The sequence below is a fragment of the Antechinus flavipes genome, chromosome 1 (genome assembly GCF_016432865.1).
Source record: "Antechinus flavipes isolate AdamAnt ecotype Samford, QLD, Australia chromosome 1, AdamAnt_v2, whole genome shotgun sequence".
Classification (NCBI taxonomy): Eukaryota; Metazoa; Chordata; class Mammalia; order Dasyuromorphia; family Dasyuridae; genus Antechinus; species Antechinus flavipes.
In genome coordinates this window covers 363,289,123-363,308,440 of record NC_067398.1, presented here as the reverse complement: position 1 = coordinate 363,308,440, position 19,318 = coordinate 363,289,123, and the positions used below count along the sequence as shown (strand labels likewise).

The window sequence follows — 19,318 nt, the reverse complement described above, 5'->3', positions numbered from 1 at the left end:
ACACCTGAAGCGAACAATAACAACAGGTGGGGGAAAGGTGAGCAACATCAGAGTTGCCCTCTCTCAAACTGTCCAGGGACCCAACATCGACAAAGGAATCCTTCCAATCAGAGCCCTCTGCAAGGCCCAACAAGGCCTTCTGCTCAGAACCTCACACCAAGCCAAAAAGTGCCGTGACTTCAGCCCACAGCTGTCCACGGGCCCACAGCCTGAACCCAAAAGAAATCAGCGGACAGGCAAGAAAGACTCAGCACAAACAGTAAACAGCCGTGGCTGTTGTTTCTGAGAAGGTGTGGCCCATGGATGGCCAGGATCTGTAGTTAGAAGGGGAGCCTCGGGGGGACTCTCCAGGCTTGGCAACAGTGCCTTAATGATGTCCTAAAGCGGGTTTCACCACCTCATCCATGCTTTCCTGCTCTACCCTGCCTCTCACCTCCCCCTCCATCCTCCTCACCTCCTCTCTCCCTCTCCCCCTCCCTGCCTCGCACACCACTGAGTGAGAGTCAGAGGAGAGGTGCTGTTCAAAGTCTTGCATCCCCCTCAGCCCAAGGGGGAAATTGTCCCACTTCTTACAGATTGCTCTGCCCCACCTCTCAGGCACTCACATCACTCCCCACACACACCTACCCCTCTCACACACTCTCTCTCTCTCCATTACTACCATCATCTCACTCTACTGTGGCTGTAAAAAACAAACCTCCAGGCTGGCATTTCCCTGCCAAAAAGAAATCCAAACCTGCACTAAGATGTCTGAAGAATGGGCTATTTGAGCACTATTGGGTTTTTCCTTGAAAAGAGGGAATTTGCAGCAGATTTTACTCCCTGGCAAGTTTCAATTCGGGTCACCTTGACTCCCAAGAATTTCTCTTCCTAGCACAGTCCAAGGTCATCATAAGCTCTCAGCATATAATCCAAGGAATGGCACTGAATGTGGCCCTGAGGGTTGCTGCTCTTGCTCCCCAATTCATGGCCCTGATGTCGGAGAAGAGAGGGTCCTTCAGGAAAGACCCCTCATCCAGATTCTCAAAAACCAATGTTACACAGCCAGCTTTAAAAGTAGCATAATGATCCCTAAATTAAAAGCTCAAATCCCATTTGCAACTTTGCATGACCATAAATAAATCGATTCATCTTCGTGAATCTCAGTTTCCTCATCTGTAAATAGGGGAGAATAACACTTGGTATTACCTACCTCATAGGTTAGTTGTAAGGAAAGCGTTATGAAAACAATATTAAAAGTAAGGCAGTATATAATCATGCATAGAGGGCTGGCTTTGGACTCGGGGGTCCTGTCTTCTGACACATACTGACTCTGTGACCCTGGTACAAGGCTTTTAACCTCTTGGTGTCCCCAGACAATTTCCTAAGATTATAAATTGCAGAGCAGATGCCAATTTGCATTGGTAGGGAGAATTTCTCACCTGGAGCTCTTTACACTGATGGAATCACAGGTCAAGTCAAAAAGGGAGAGAGAAAAAGAGAGAGAGAGAGAAAGTCCTTATTAAACCCAGTATCACATAGGAATCAATGGTGCCACATAAGTGAATAACTAATTTGTCTAAGTGTCAAAAAATTGCTCTTGCCTTAATCATTTTGAAGGAAGTCTCTAAAATGTATCCTATATTTCTCTGCTTTCTTAAGCAAAATAATTGAACATAGTGTCATAGAAAGAGTTGGAAAAACCCTAGAAATCACCCTACTATCCAATAGGAATTAACCTTTTCTCAATGACTCATCATTTGAAATATCAATTGCATTTTGCTTTAATACAGGGATTGCCTTCAGGGCAAAACATCCTTACCTAGAAGAAATACTTCATAATGGTAGTTTTTTGAGTGTTGTGTCTACTATGTAAGTTTTTCTGGATGTAAAATGTATCTTATATTTCTCTGCTTTCTTAAGCAAAAGAATTGAATGGTGTTATAGAAAGCGTTAGAAGAAACCCTAGAAATCACTCAGTCACCCAATAGAAATTAACCTTTTCTCAGTGGCTCATCATTTGGAATATCAATTGCATTTTGCTTTAATACAGAGAGGCCTTTGGAGCAAAACATTCTTAGCTATAAGAAATAGCCTTTTTTTTTTTGAGTATTATGTCACTATGTAAGTTTTTCTGGATGTAAGCCTGTCAGCTATTACTTTTCCTTGCCTATGCCAGTCCTCCTGTCTCTTCTTCTAAATATTGTAGCCAAAAACCAGATCACCAAACATATTAGAATTGTACCCAAAATAAAAGTAAATCATTTCTAAGTAAGAGCCCAAGAGAGCTCATTTATGAATGAAGTGAATGAGTTTTTGGATCAGCTTCTTGGCTTCTCAGATATCTTTTTTGGGGGCCTACTTTTAAGTTTTTGGATTTTTTCCAGTTAATCCAGGTTGCTAGATAATTGAACTCCAGATAACATAATAGTAATAATAATCATAATAATTATTATTATAGTAATAATAATTCAATTTAAAATTTACTGAGCTCTTATTATGTTTCCATTAGACACACACACACACACACACACACACACACACACATTTTTGTAATTTTCCAGATATCAACATTTCCAAGGACAGAAATCATGTCAAGTGGCTAAATTATTTCCATGATTCTGAGCAATTTGACCCAGAAGAGAGTGTGGTACCATTGGAGGAAGTAGATAAGACCTTTTCCTTGAGAAAAAAAAAAAGGTTGCCTTGGGTATCACTCTTTTGGAAACAAGGTACTACCCCAAATTTGATATAGTATTTATTAATTATTTAAATGTCCTTAAGTTGTTCTGTCCTCTTAAATTCACTGTCCAATCTTTCTCAGTTTTAATGTGCATATCTAAATATAGCATACTCTCATTATTCTAGAACATGATTCAGAGGGTGTTCATGTTTAAAGTGAGAACTACATCAAAACTTCTTTGTATCCTCCCAATATTTAGCATAAAGCTGGGTATATAGAAAGTTCTAAGTAAATCCTTATTGGTCAAATGATTTAGAATACAAGGCAATTTCAGACTCACAATCCCTTTCCTGGCATTCAAGGCCTTTGACATTCTGGCTCCAACCTACTTTTCCAATTTCATCTCCCTTGGTTTCTCTTACCAACTTTCTGCTCCAGCAGGACTAGTATATTATTTACTGTTCTGAACATGACCCATATATTTTCACCTCTGTATTTTCATCATTTCTTCTCTATCCAAATAAATTTATCTCCTCCTTTTTTCTCCCTATTTATCTATCTGTAATCTACTCTCCCGAATCAGCTCAAGTCCCCTCCTTCTCCATGAAGCCTTTCGTGCTGACCTGGGCTAACAGTGATGAAGCCTTTCCTCCTTTGACCTCTCATACAAGTTTTTGTTGATTTATTCATCCAGTCCTTGGCACAGACTATTTTTGCATCATTAGCAAACTTTCTATGACTCTTTACCATTTTCCCAACCGGACTGTAAACTATCTGATGTCAGGAACCGGTCTTCTATTTCTCTTCTCATCCTCATGCTTTATGTAGAATAAAGCACGCCTTACATGCTGTTTCTGATTTTGCAGAGGAGAAGGAGGAGAAAGACTTCAGAATGACTTTCAAGCTAATTCTAAATTATGCCCAAATTGAACTAAAAACCTTTGTCTCTCCTCCTTTCCCTCTAATCTCATAAAAAGAGTTTTTCCTCCTCTCTGCCTCTACTTGTATGTGGATTTTGCCTAAGATTCTTTCTTGGGACCCCTTCTCTCTTGCTATTCTTTCTTCCCCCCTCAACATTTCCCCCAAATTCACCTCTTCTCTAAATTTTCCTTTTTTTCTTGAGGGTACCACCATCTTTCCATCTATCTATCCAGGTTCAACACATTAGAGTCATCCTCAACTCTTTCTTCTCCATCATATCTAAACAGTTATCAGTTGTACCTCCACAGCATCTCTTATATGTAACCCCTTCACCTTAACTCAAGTTTTCATTACCATTCATTGAGCTATTGTGAGAACCTCTTAATTGATTTCTCATCTTCCAAACTCTCACCCCTGCAATCCATCCTCTACATAGACCTCAAAATAATCTTCCTAAGATACAGGTCTGATCATATCACTCCCCCTGCTCAAAAAATATCTGGTGTCCCTAGAATAAAATATAAAATTCCTCCACTTGGGTCTCAAGACCCTCTCCAAATTGCTCTTAACCTACTTTTTTAACCTTATTGCACATTTCCTCTTCTTTATACATGATGTGTGCTAGCCATAGAACTGCTTCCCAAATTGAACATGCTGTCTTCCATTTCTGTGCATTGAGCACATCAGGATGTGGGACCTGAAAGTCACTCCTTCTTCACCTCTGCCTTTCAGAGTCTCTTTTTCCACTCAAGATTTAACTTCAGTGTCACTCCCTCTATTTATCATCCCTCCAACAGATAGCATCTTCTCTTTCCTCAAAAATTACTCAAACACTTTTGTCTACCCTCTCTTTTCTTTGCCTCTCTTTGTATTATACTTTTTCTGAGAACAGGTTATATCTCTCCAGCAGAATGTAAGATCCTTGCTGGCTTTTTTGTTTTGTTTTGTTTCAGAATCTACTTGGGAGGCAAGTAGAAACAGAAGTTACTTAATAAATGTGTATCTTATTAAATTTAGGTACATCATTGAACAGCATTGTTTTCACTAAAAACTACCAGTCAGGATAGTTAGCCACCCACATACACATAAGCCTAGTTACTTAAATAGGGTATTCAGACAGTCCAACTATCCCTCTACCTGTCCTGAAATATTGGAGAGATATTTCATAAGATCACAAATCTAAAACTGACCCCAGCAGCCATCCAGGCCAATCCTCTCATTTTACAGAAAATGAGACACAGAGACTTACCTAGGGTCACACAACTAGTGAGTGAGTCAGGATTTGAACTCACAATTTCCTGACTCCAGGTACAGTGCTCCATTTAATGCCTTCCCTGTCCCAAAAGTCTTAGTGAACATTAAAGGTTTTAAAAACAGAAGATGGAACTGAAATTTCTGGTTCAGTCGGGATTTCATAGGATCACAAAATAAGGAAACTAGGATTTAAAGGCGAATTCTTTCATTTCACAATTGCAAGGCTGTTATGATAAGGGACTTGCCCACCTCCCACCCCAGCTTGCCAGAGAACTCTTGATAAGAGGACACTTACATGGACAGCACCTTCACCTCCAAAATGTCATGGCGAAGTTCCAGGCATCTGGTGGAGTTATATTCAAAAGGCCCCTCATAAAACTCGAAGTACCTGAGGATGGAGACATGGGTATCTAGTTACAGGTTGAAGTGAGCATTGGATGGCAGAAGAGTAAAGTGGCCCATGGTATCTGGGAGAAGGGGAGAGGGTGATCCTAGGGTGTTCCTAATTTAAAACATTTGACATTCTCACTATGGTCATGAAGATTCTGAGATCAGAATCAAATAAACAGATTTAAAATCCTAAAAGGTTGGTCCCTAGCAGTTCCCTGTATTTACATTTTCAGGGAAGAGTTTTCTATGTTGTCAATTATCTAGGACCTTCCCAATAGAGGGCCTCCTACTCCCCTTGGGTTTGTGATCATTTAACTGAAGCAATGTGCATCAGTGTTCCAGTTTGAGGGCAGCTTTGGGTCAGTGTCCAAAAGGGAAAGAGGTGGGTAGGAAGCTTTGGACCCATCTTAGTTCAGGCTTTCTCTTCCACTTCTCCTTGACTACCAATAATTGGCTTTTACTCATGGCTGAATTATTACAAAATTATAAACTGAAGTTGGTCTCCGATGGCCCCAGTTATGCTATTCTTCCTTCCCTAGTACTCCCTCTGCCCATCAAACACCCCTCTTTAGCTCCTTCCATTGTACCCTGCCCCAACTTTACCCCCTATCAAGCCCTGCCCTCTGGAGAATCTGATCACCAGCACCCCAATAGGAATGTAAATCCCCACAAAGCTGGATTTGGTCTCTATGCAATTGAATGACCCTCTACTCCAATCCCCTGGCTAAGGATGCTCTCCTCTTTCATCTACCTCTTAGAACTCCTAACATCCTTAGAGGCTCCCTCCCCTCCCCCCACCAATTATTTTGTAATTATTTTTAATGTTTTTGTTTGCTATTTATCTATATACATGCTGTCCTTCCCACTCCCCCAAGTAGAATGTAAGCTTTTTAAAGGCACAGAGTGTTTCATTTTTGTCTTTGATTATCCATCATGCTTATTAAATACACATTGAATTGAAATTATTCTCTAATTGCTCTAATGAACATGAAGGTCTCTATTATCTGGCAAAAGAATCTCAAGCATCCACCAGAAGGTTTATGGGTTTTCATAAGCAGGCCTCTGAATGTCAGAGCAAGAAAAGTGTTTAGATGTGATATGATATAAACCCCATCTGTAAAGGAGGTTAACGGATGGCCTCCTTCTGCTTCCTTCATTCCTCCCATTGTTAGAACTCACCTCAAATTGCTTCCTATTAATTTATCTATATACATAGTATTCTACTTGTTTCCCTTCTTCTCCTCCTCCAAATAGAACATAAGCTCTTGGAGGCCAGGAACTGATTTTTTTTTAGCATACACAGTGAGAACACAGTAGGTACTTAATAAGTATTTGTTGAACCAAATTGAAAGTGATATGTCCACAGTTACCCAGCTAGGGTTTGAAACTTGATCTTCCACCTCTAAGAGCAAACATTTCCCCCCAAAACAACACAATGAAGGAAACAAACATTCCAATATGTCATATTTGTTGATTCATGTATGTAAACCCTTACAAGCACCAAGAGGCTGAGTGATGTGAAAAGAATACAAGACCAAGGGTCAGAAGAGTCCTGGGTTTAAATACTTCCCTTAACACCTAATAGTCGTATGGCCTCGGTTTGGACTTTTTGGTCTCTGAGATCTGTTCCAGCCCTAATTCTGTGATGCTTGATCAACCTGATGTCACACAACCTCTTTCTGCCTCTTTCCTTATCTGTAAAACAGAGGTCGTAATACTTGTAGGACCCACATCACTCCCAAGCGAGATGCTCTATAGAGCACTTTATCACCTATGAGTGGCAGCTATTTATAAATATACATTCTGGGGCCAATTAATGCGTTTATTGATTTTATTAGTCTATAGCATCTATAAAAATAAATGTAGCACTGGCAAGGGACTTAGCCAAAATAGAGGGCACCCTTCTTTCCTGTTCCTTCTTAGTGATTTTCAGAGACCTTTGCAAGGCAAGGCTCACTCTATGATTTCACTATCCCTGTTTGTTTGGGTCGAAATAATAATAACATCTAAGATTTATATAGCTATGTGCCAGGCTCTATGCTGAGCACTTTACCATTATCATCTCATTTGATCTTCTTAACAGTCCTGGGAGGTGGATACTGTTATTATCCTCACTTACAGGTAAGGGAACTGAGGTAAACACAGCTCAAGTAACTTGCCCAGGTTCACACAGTGATTGTCTGAGGCAGGTTTACAACTTGAACCTTTCTGACTCCAAGCTCAGGGCTCTATCCCCTTGATCATCTATCTTTCCCTAAAAAGTAGGAGAGGAGGAAATGGTAGGACAAGAGAGGAACATTTCAGAGCAACAAGGGAAATGTGAAGAGGGACAATACAAACTTTTCTTAGGCTAGACAGAATTCTGGTGACCATACACATTATGTGTATACATACATAATGCATGTTCATAATGCGTACACATTTAACATGTTCGTATGTATATGAAAGAGCCTACATGATACATGTATACAATGCATAGTATGTGTTCATATGCATTTTTATGCATCGGATAATACACATAAGCTTGCATTATAATCCTGCATGTGCATTCACATGTAATTGTTCTTGCAATGTGTATGTATGCAGATAATGTATGTACAGTCACTCATACCCACACAAACAGAGAACAATCTCACCTTCCCCGAAGAACCCCAATCATTATGGTCCTGGCTGCCTAGAGCACAGGGGCACCCTCTTCTATCTGTGAAGGGCTGAGGACCACAAAACCAAGTCTCCTCACCCTGCCGGATGTCCAAGGATCAGAGCTGAGCCCTGTCCCACCATCTATTCCCCCAAGCAGTAGGAAGAACCACCAAACTGCGGGTGCAGGCCCAGAGGGTGCCAGAGACTTTGGTCTTAAATAAGCCACTGGCTGCCCATACTTGGAACTGGCACCGGGTTCTGGCACCCAGCCGTCATCAGCCGATGTGCAAGCCTGGTGGCTCGACTGATCATGCAGGAAGGGTAGGTTTCCAAAAAGAGTACATCCGGCCTTTATGTGTTCAGCCACTTTCCACAAATCATCCACTCTGCGCAAGCTTTCCCCTCACGGGGAGCCACCTGCACTCCCTGATGAGGAAAGCTTCCATGGTTAGGGATCAGTCGGTCTGGCCCTGTTGCCATAAACTTGTTTGTGCCCAGTCCAGGGTTCTAGCTGATACGCCAAGCCACGGGGTGAATCAGACCTGAAGTCAGAAGACTCGTGCCCTAGCCTCGGTCAGTCCCTAAGGAGCTAGCCAGCCCTCCTTGCTCTTTAGAACGGCTTCGTGACCTTACAAAAATCAGATTTAGTAACTTCCAGCACGGCTTTTGCCTCTAGCACTCACAGTTTCTCCTGATCTCAGTTTCCTTATTTTTCAACTGAGGCTGGCTAACTTCATGGGGTTATTATGAGAACCTAAGAAGAAAATGGACATGAAAATGCCTGGAAAAGCCAGACGGCAGTGGCTAGAGCATGGGGCCTGGACTCAGGAGTGAGAGACCAAAATCCCAGGCTTTGGGACTGTACTTCCTGACACTTAATGATATTCACTTTAGACAGAATGACCTACCGAAGGACAGCCTATACAAGGGAAAGAGTGCTCCACTTACACTCAGGAAGACCTGCATTAAATCTCCCCTCTGACATTGTGTGACTGTGGACAAGGCAGCCTATACTACTCTACAGTGGAGCCTGGTCAGGCCTTCAATAAGCATTCATTAGGTAACTTTTTATGTGCCTGGTATTTTGCTAAACATTGGATATATATTTTTTTTAAAAAGCCAGCATAATCCCTGCTTTCAGAAAGCTTACATTCAAAAGGGGAAGACAGTATATATAAAGCATATGTACAAGATAAACACAGAATAATTGGAGGGTGACCTTTGAAGGGAAGACATTGGTCACTGGGAAAAAAGCCTTCTGCAAAAAGTGAAACTTGAAGAGAGATTAAAGGAATCTTTAGTCTAGAAAGTGGGGATTAATAGAGAGAATATTTCAGACATGGAATGGGCTGTGGGTCATGGCGGGATAAGGGTCAGTTAGGGCAGAGCAAGCTGAAATATTATCTATGAGAAACAGCATGTAGGGCAATATGACTATACCATAAAATTTATGAAGGGAAGTAATATATTAAAAATTTATGAAGATGGGAAGGAACACTAAGATGTGAAGGTGATTATTTTGGATTTTGAAGGTAATAGAGAATCATTGGACTTTATTAAGTAGAGTAATGACATGTTTAAGACCTGGGCTTCAGAAAAATCATTTGGGCTGAAATACCAGTATGACAGGGCTGTTGGGAGGCTCAAGCAATATAGATATAAATATAATAAACAATAAACATAAATAATGTATCACACAAACTTGAAATGGCATATAAGTGACAGTTACTATTATTATAATCATTCTTTGTTCTTAAGACTTATACTCCAACCAGATTGTTAACTTCTGGAGATCAAGGAATATCTCCTATTAACTAGTTGAATAAGTCACCTTCCTCTCAGCCTCAGTTTCTTCATCTTTAAAATAAAATAATTCTTCAATCTCTCTTGGTTGTTTGTAAAGATCCAATAAGGTAATAGATATTTTAAAAAACCCTGAAAAGTATGTTGTTTATGTATTATTAAGTACTTAGCACTGATGTGAACACAGAGCAAAGTTCCTTCAATACTATACTATATACAATAGTATACTATAGAACTGAATTCCTTCCCCAAACTAACATTTTTGAGTTTCTGAGATCTTCTCTGCCCCATGTTCCTTGCCATAGTTCTCCCACTGAGAGGACAAGAGCTGCCAAAGGAAATCACAAAGCGCTCTGTGATAGTAGCAGGGCAGGCAACTTTTAAGGGTTATTGTATTGTAAAGAGTGTAAATGCCTGCTGACATTAAATAAATCTCATCCCTTCTTGATTCTTCCCAGCTCTATAGACCTGGAGGCAGAGCCAAGAGCATCTGGAACAAGAATGATTTTTATATCCATGTCCTCCATCAATAAGCATCAGGAGCCAAGTTAGGGAAAGAGTGGCAGTCTAATTGCTTCCCTGGCATTCAAAGTCCTATGTAATCTTTAAAATACATATATTAAATATTTATTTTTAGTATTTATTTTTAAATTTTTGGTTTTCAAATTCTCCTACTGCTTTCAGTCCCTTCTCCACCCCCTCGAGAAGGCAAGCAATATAATATCACTTATATACATAAAATCATGAAAAAAACATATTTCTATATTAGCTATGTTGGGAAAAAATCAAGGAAAACAAAGTGAAAAAAAGTATGTTTCAAGCCGCACCCAGAGTTCATCAGTTCTTTCCCTGTAGGTATGTACCATTTTTTATGAGACCTTTGAAATTGTCTTGGATCATTATATTGATCAGAATAGCTAAGTCATTCACCATTGATCATCATACAGTTTTGTCACTGTGAAAAATATTCTCCTGACTCTGCTCACTTCACTTTTCATCAGTTCATATAAAAGTCTTCCCAGGTTTTTCTAAAGTCACAGCATAATACTACTCCATCACATACCACTCTTATTTAATCATTCACCAATTAAGCATTCAGCATCCCCTCAATTTCCAATTATTTGCCACCACAAAAAAAGACTGCCATAAATCTTTCTGTGCATATAGATCCTTTTTCTTTTTCTTTGATCTCACTGGTACACTCATCTATCCCTATGTATGACTCTAGATCACATTTCCAATCTTAGGATCAGAGATTTAGCTCTGAAAAAGACTTTCATTTTACAAACAAGGAAAGTAAATCCCAGAGTGAGATGTATGTAAGGCAAGATTCTAACCATGGTTTTCCCTAAGTCCATCACTTTTCAAGCTTCTAATTTTACAGGCCTAGAGAGATTAAATGACTTTTTCAATGATGTTCCTGGAAGCAGCATGTTATGGTAGAAAGTCTGAGTCAGAAAGACTGAGGTAAAATCCTGCCTCGGACACTTACCGCTGACACTGGACAAGTCACTGAACTTTGAACAATCTTTGTCCCCAAAGATATATTCAGGAACATAGTTGGATCTTAGAGGCCATCTAGTCACACTTCCTCATTTAATATATGAGAAAACTAAGGGCCATTGAGTTGAAGTGACTTGAAGATCATGCAAGCAATAAGTGGCAGAATCAGAAATCAAATGCAGGGCCTCCAACTCAAATCCAGCATTCACCACTTCATTTCAACACTCATCTGTAACATAAGGACCATAATATCAGCAGTATCTATTTTACAAAGTTGTTGGAATCAAATGAGATAAAGTAACTTATTAAAGTTACTTTTAAAAGTACTTAGTAACCCTCAAAACTCTATTTAAATGTCAGTTATTACTACCCAAAATCACACAGAACTGAGATTTGGTCTCAGGATCTTGAACTCCAACGTTCTATTACTTAATATATTTGTCTTTCCTTAGACCTTCTCTATTTCTGCTCCATTCAGCCCAATCGTCTCATGATTCTGCAAATACCAAGCCCATTCCCACCTCTGAGCTTATCAAACTTGTCCTTCACTTCCAAACCAATGTCCCCTTCCCCTTCCCATCCATCTTTAATTTTATTTAAATAGTTGTACATTGTCACAAAGGTAATTCTGTTCAATGAGTTTGGGGCTTCCTTTTTGACCGTTCAGATTTGAGAGACCAGATATAAATACTGGAGGGTGAAGAGGAGATTTGCTATGGAATTGGAAAGAGATTTATGTGTCTCTCTTCCCTTCTATAACCCCTTACCCTAGACTAGGTAGATAACAGATAATGTAGGGGCTAGCACAGAAAAAAGTGAGACAACATCCTGGGGACAGAAGCCCTAGAAGAAGCCAGGGAACCAGGTCTTTGATTCATGACAAAGAAAGCAAGAAAGAGAAAGAGAGACAGAGAGGCACAGACACAGAAAGAGAGAGAGACAAAGAGACAGAACAGAGAGAGACAGAGAGGAAGAGAGATAAAAAGAAAAAGCGAGACAGAGAGAAAGACAGAGATGGTGAGAGTGAGAATGAGAGAGAGACAAGACAAGACAAGAGACAAGACAAGACAAGAGAAGAGAAAAGGGAAGAGAAGAGAGAAAAGAAAAAGGAGAAAGAGAGAGAGAGAGAGAGAGAAGAGAGAGAGAGAGAGAGAGAAGAGAGAGAGAGAAGAGAGAGAGAGAGAGAGAGAGAGAGAGAGAGAGAGAGAGAGAGAGAGAGAGAGAGAACTGCAAGCAATCCATGCTGAAGTTGAGGAAGAATGTGAGATACTTGCTGTAAGACTTAAGATTTTGAAAGGAAACACTTTTAACTCATAATAAAAACATAAAACAAAGAACTAGAATTGACCTTAAAAATCATGTAAGCCAACCCCTTATTTTACAGATAGGAAAAATGAGTCCAAGAATTGAAAGGATTTGTCCAAGGTTATTCAATATTTGAACTCAGCTCCTCAGATTCTTATTATTTTCTTTCAGCCACACAATGCTGTCTTAGAATTTATAGTGTTCTTCTTATAATAAAATTTTCTTTTCCTCTACCATTGTCTTGCAAGGAAAATGTTCGTGCAATTTAACATTTTCTGGGCAAAGGCACAAGCCAGGAGATACGCTAAAGTCTCCCAGTATATAATCAGACACTTTCATGCCCTAAGAGTCTTTGACACGCTTTCCCCCCACACATGTTATTTCTTTGAGTCTCACAATACCCCTGTGAGGTTATGATCATAACTATTAACTCCATTTCAATGATGAGCATATTGAAGCTCACAAAATTGAATGACCTAATAGTCAAACAGCTGCCAGAGCTACAGAACCATGATTTAAAGCTCTATCGCCACTGAGACCTTGTATAATCTTGGGCAAATCATTAAGTCTCAGGACCTCAGTTTGTTCATTCATAAAATGAAAGGGTTGAACTACATGATCTTGAAGGACTCTTCCACCTCTAAACCTAAGATGCTATGATCCCTCTGCCTTATACTAACACTGCACTGCTACTTCTCCCAAGTCTTCTTTCTCCTTCCTCATCTCCTTTGGCTCATGTCTTATTTTCTCTACGAGCTATGCCCCCATCCACTCAGCCAACATCTCTTTACTCCAGCCCACATATATCTCTGCTCTTCTATAAAATTTATTTTCTGTACCACAAAATCTGGCGCTTCATTCCATTTGCTTCTTCAGCCTCTCAACAAGTGCTAATTGGTTGGCTTCATGTGCATGGCATTATGCATTATGTGAAACAGGGAGACAAAGGTGACAGTCATATCTCAAGAATTCCTTTAATAAACCATTGGGGATCTGTGGCTCAGGAATCTATCTAAGCCCTTTTCAGATCATATTTCTGCTGCTTGTAATAATGAGTTACATTTGTTTACTCCTAACGTTCTTCCTAATGGTTGTCCTAGACCCACTTCCCTCAAGTTTCAAGGAAGAAACTCATTCTCCTAAACTGGAATCTCATAGAATCACTGAATTCCAGAGAGAAAAAAGCCTTTGGAGATAATCTAGTCCCCAGGTTCTTAATCTTTTATGTGTCATGCATCTTTTTTGGTAAAGATTATGCATTGTACTCCTATTCAAAATAATATTTTTAAGGGCATAAAAGAAAATATATAAGGTTGTAAAGGAAACCAATTACACTGAAATAAACATATTTTCCCTATCCCAGTTGATAGACCCTCCTGAAATCTATCCACAGACCCTCTGAATATCTAAAGAGCCAAGTTAAGAATTCCTAATCTTTACTAATGCATACTCACTTTGCAAATGAGGAGAGAGTGTCCTGCAGAAACCAAGCATATTGTCTAGTAAAATATAGGATGACTGAGATCCAAACCCACATTTTCTGTCACTACAAAACTTTTTTAAACAAGCCCTAAATTCTCCTCATCTCACTACCATCAATTAATCAATTAATACAATCCCATACCGTCCCTTCTGTCAGCATCCCTCCCTGAAGGGATCTCCCCTTAGGGTCTCCTACACAGCCTCTTCCAATATATTTCTTATCACTTCCACAATCCTTCTCTGAGCCCTGTTGGGCCTTTACTTTACAATAGGAAGTAGGAACAGAGGGACTTTGTACAAAGTTAAGATTAGGTTTTCTAGTTTGTTTTTCATGTTCTTCTTGGTGAATGGAGAAGATTGAATTCTAGGTCCACAAGCATATTACATGAGCTAGAAAGACTAGGAAAGAATTTTGAACAGGATTAAAAGACAACTAGACCTGGGACGAGGGGTGAGTGTTATTTTGAGGAGGTCACTATGTACTTTTCCAAGCCTGAGTCTGGCCAAATATCTCCTTGAATGTCCCCACAGGGTGCCTCTCCCTTTCGCAGGAAGTTCTGATCAGAATATAACTGGATAGTTCCTTTCTGTAGCTCCCTAACTTGCAAATGAAGAAGAGACATTTGTTTTACATGGACAGGCAGAGTGGGCAGGAGAAGAAAGAGAATCAGAACAAAGAACATAGCATATCCTTGCCATGGCAAAGCAGGAGAGAGGGTTTAAATCACAGTTAGAGCACATCCCATTGCTATTTGAGAACAGATCTGAAAACAGCTTGCAATCTCAGTCTTTGCTTGCTCAGGTGTGTGGCTCTAGAGTTATTGGGAAGAGGAAGCAGAAAAGAAAGGGATATTAAATCCTGCTCTGGTCTTCAGAGCCAACCTCTGACCTTCACTTACAGCCCAGAAAGGAGTCATTGTAAGACTGTATTTAAGATATCCAAGCCCCCATATTTCATTTCAAAGATGTAAAGCAACTGGGACAGGACAAAGGTGTCTGGCACAGGACTCATGTCTGTAAAAAAAAAAAAAAGGCGGGGGGAGAAAGGAGAAAGAGTAATCACTCACCTAATAGTAGTCATTTATTTATGTAACACTTTATAATTGTGAAAACCATAAAATCTCAAAGACCATCTAATCCAACTATATCTGAATAAGAATTTCTTCTGCAGACAGGCAGAATGATACATAGCTGCCATCTCTGCTGTTGGGAGAGGCAAAAGTTGGCCTATCATTTGAGTTTGAGATTTTGATACTACGTAAAGACTACAGCTGGTAGGATGTCAGTACATAGACTGTTATCAGTACAGGACGCCCCAGGGATCAGGGGCACACATAACTTTTAGGAGAGACAAATCAAACTAGCCCAGGCTGGGAAGAAAGAATAGGTCAAAGCTTCTACACTGATAAGTTTTGGGCTGAGTGGTTATTGCACTTCCAGCATTGATGAGATTGTGAGATCTGATAAAGAGATAGGAAGAAAAAAAGGAAAAGAGAAGGGGGTGAGAGGAAGAGAGGGGAGAGGGAGGATGGATAAATGGATAAATAGATAGATAAATTTCTTTAAAAGACACTTTCAAATGGTCATCCAGTTTCCAATGAAACATTTCCAATAAAGGGGAACTTACAATCTCCCAAAGCAACTTATTCTACTTGGGGCAGCTCTAATTATTAGGGATTTTTTTTCCTCATTCAAGCTTAGATTTTCTTCCTTGTACACTCCACTCCTAATTATGCTTTTTGAAGGCCAAGAAGAAAAAGTTGAATCCATCTTTCATAGAACAGCCCATCAAATCAATTCAAGAATAAGAATCCAAGAATGTTAGAGCAAGAGACCCATTCCTAGCTTCCTTTAAAATTATTTAATTTTATATATACATATATATAATTTATAATTAAATTATTCATATTCCCTTTCCATGCCAACCATACATACCCCTCATACAGATAAAGAAACTAAGACTACATATCTATAAGAAGTATGAGAGTGGGATCTTGAACCTGTTTTCCTATCTCCCAGTCCCTTACAAATACACTTTGATCCCCTTAAAGACAACTAGCATGCTCCCCCTCGTCACTGATCATTCTCTTCTCCTGGTTACAAACATCATCAATTCCTTCAATGACATGGCTCCAGTCCTTTTGCCACCTAGGTCATCTTCTCTTTAAATGCTCTCCAGCTGATCAATATCCTGAAAGTGTCCAGAATCGAACAAAATGTTCCAGATCACTGACTAGGACAGAGGCTGAATGGAACTATCACCACCCTCATTCTGGGCCTTCTATTAATGCAGATTAAGATCAATACAAAAGTAGATCTAAGATCTTACTGGTGTGAGTTTTCCTTCCACCATTAGAGGCTGCTGACCACTGAGAACCTTTCCAGAGATAAATCTTCTGATCCACATTTTTTTCATCATTTCCCCACTGAGGAACTTCCCAAAGTGCTTAAGACTTTTTTCTGAGTCTTATACTATTCTTTGGGTTCTGGTGCAATACCGATACTTCCTTTGGGCTATCCCGAGGTCACCTTTTTTTTTCAATTATATAGTTGCTAGATAATAGCTTTTGTGCTATTCCTTATATAAAAGCCATTATAGGCAGGCAATAATGATATTGTGGGGAGGGAAAAATTGGCTACTGTGTCATAACAAGCTTGCAATTCTCTAAAACGTCCAGGTCTTTTTACAATAAATTGTTACTTAATAACGTTTCGTATTCTATACTCATGAAATCAGTCTTTTGAAGTGCAGGATACATTTATCTGTGATAAAGTTCATTTTACTAGATTTCACTCATTGTTGTATCCTATAAGATCTTTTTGTAACACAATTCTATCATCCAAAATATTAGCCAACATGAAACACAAATTTGATAGCATATGTTTCATCTAACTCTCCCATAAAAACATTTACAAAGTGTTTTCTTCGTAATAATCCCATAGGATAAACTCTATAGGTGTTATTATCCCCTTTTTTACAGATGAGGATCACTGAGATTAAGTGATTTAGCCACAATCACACAACTAGTAATAGACAGTAAATCAAAGCCAAAGCTCTTTTTCACTATTTGTGGAATAAAGTTTGCCACTTATAGAAGGCCATGCATCTTAAAGCCTATAGGAATAGGTGGGTTTCCTGCCAGAGGATTTCCTTTGGATACATCCTGGGGATCATCAGTGCTCGGAGCTACGTTGTTGTTTGTGTTTTATTTTCTAGGAGGACCAGTGACATCATGGGTGATGATATCTTAATTCCCGTGTGAATTGGATTTAAATGAGGCAGAATTACACAGAGTCATCAGCCCTGCTCTCTCTTCCAGAGTCATAAGTCCAGTGGCAAGACAAAAGTAAAAGCAAATGGCAATGACCTGGGATGCAGTGGATGCCCGTGGCACCTTCAGTGCCTGACCAAGCTCAAAGCCCAACAATGCCTGTTTCAGCCCATTTAATGGTCCATCGGAACAAATTGTTCTCACCCAGCCACTCTGGATAACTTTCACATGCTTAGGGCAAACTCACCAATATGCTTGAAAACTATGAGTTACCCTTAAAATGGTTTAGCTCATTTATTGAGAGGATTTTCCTGGGGTGTTGCGGCTGCACATATTATAGTTTTTTGAAACCACACATGAGAGTTAAATCTGGGCTCTCGATAGTTCCCAAAAGAGAACCATTTTCCAATGAGTGGAGAAGGCTAGCAAGCATTAGCCCTCTCCTGATCATAGAGAGGTTTTAAAGCCTCACCAATGTAGCAGTGTGGAAGCCCAAGAAACCATGTTCCCATTAGCCTATTCAAAGCACTAGGACATGGTGGCAGAAGCTGCCTGTCTGGGGGCAGTCACAGTTCTCAATTCTCATTTCTCATCTCCTTGGTGATTCCACCCAACTCTAGCACGGGGTAGAGACACTTCTTGGTGTGGCTGGGGGGGGGGGGTGTCTCCAGAGCCAATAAAGCAACATTCTTTTAGGTTTTTCTCAGCAACTATCCATTCTACAACCCCTCCCCATCATTCCAACTGCAGTAGTGTTTCTGTAAGCTCAGAGCTATTTCTAGAATCAGAACAGCTGCAGTCTCAAGATATCACGTTTCCCCATCAAAAGTGTATAGAGAAATCCAAGTTTGAAAATTGTACCCTGACAATTCAAATGGCCCATTGCTTCTTCTCTGAGAGATACTGGCTTAAAACAATGAACTGGGATGTGGGAAGGGAGGGGAGGAAGAAACAGAGGAGCCAGGAAGAAATCAAGGAGAGCCAGGATGGACACAGCTTGCTGGAGGAAGTATTCTTCAGTTGTAATGCAAAGAGCTGAACTAGGTACCCAGAGACCTATATTTTTGTCCTGGCTTTCCCACTAACTAGCCATGTGACTTTGAGAAAGCTTTAGGTTCTTTATACGTATTTATTTGCATGAGAGATGCATTCCTCGGGCCTGTCACTCCATCTCCCTTTGTACTGGCTGCCCTCCAAGACTGGAGTGCACTTCCTCCATATCTCTCTGCCTCATAGAGTTTCTCTCTTCCTTTTAAGATGCAGCTTAATAGCACTACTTGGTCTATTTCCAAAGATAATTAGGGAAAAAGAAAAAGAATGTATACATTCTAAAATGTTTATAACAGCTCTCTTTGTGGTGGCAAAGAACTGGAAACTGCAGGGATGCCATTAACTGGGGAATGACTGAACAAGTTGTGCTGTGTGATTGTGATGGAATACTATTGTGCTAGGAATAATGAGTTCAATAATCTTTAAAAAATGGAAAGATACATGAAATAATGAAGATCAAAATGAGCAGAAGCAAGAGAATACTGTATACAGTAAGAGTAATATTGTCTTAAGAACAGCTTTGAATGAATGTTATTTTATCTATTATAAATACTCAAAATAACTATAAAACTATAACATATGAAGAAAGATACTATTTTCATCAGAGAAAGAACTGATAAATACAAGTATGTATAGAATAATTTTACATATATATATATATACCTATTTGTGTCTAATGGTAGCCATCAAGGGGGCATAGGTGGCAAGTAGAGAAGGAAAAAAAAAGGAAAAATGTCCATGATAATTTTGTTGTATATTTGAAGGGAATAGCAAGTTGTGCATAGCATAGCAAAATTGCAGTTTCATGTACAATCACCTTTTTAATTGTACTATGTTATAGAAATGTGATCTGACCTATGTGATCTTGGGCAAGTCACTTAACACTATTTACCTCAATTTCCTCATCTGTAAAATGAGCGGAGCAGGAAATGGCAAACCACTTCAGTATCTCTGCCAAAAAAAACCTAAATGGGGTCAGGAAGAGTCAGACTCTGAACAACAACAAAAATGAACCTTCCTGATTCTAGGTACT

At 39.6% G+C, this 19,318-nt stretch overlaps 1 protein-coding gene across 4 annotated transcripts in view; it reads right to left on the bottom strand.

Moving 5' to 3' along the window:
• ST8SIA5 (ST8 alpha-N-acetyl-neuraminide alpha-2,8-sialyltransferase 5) overlaps nt 1-19,318 on the bottom strand; it is a 128,665-nt gene that overhangs the window by 57,583 nt on the left and 51,764 nt on the right. For 2 of the 4 annotated variants that reach the window (XM_051969661.1, XM_051969663.1), the window contains 2 exons: nt 5,133-5,225; nt 1,422-1,436 (listed from right to left, as the gene is read on the bottom strand). In XM_051969661.1, the coding sequence (XP_051825621.1) occupies nt 1,422-1,436; nt 5,133-5,225 (108 nt within the window). The remainder of the gene's footprint in view (nt 1-1,421; nt 1,437-5,132; nt 5,226-19,318) is intronic. The other 2 variants (XM_051969662.1, XM_051969664.1) reach the window with 1 other exon arrangement.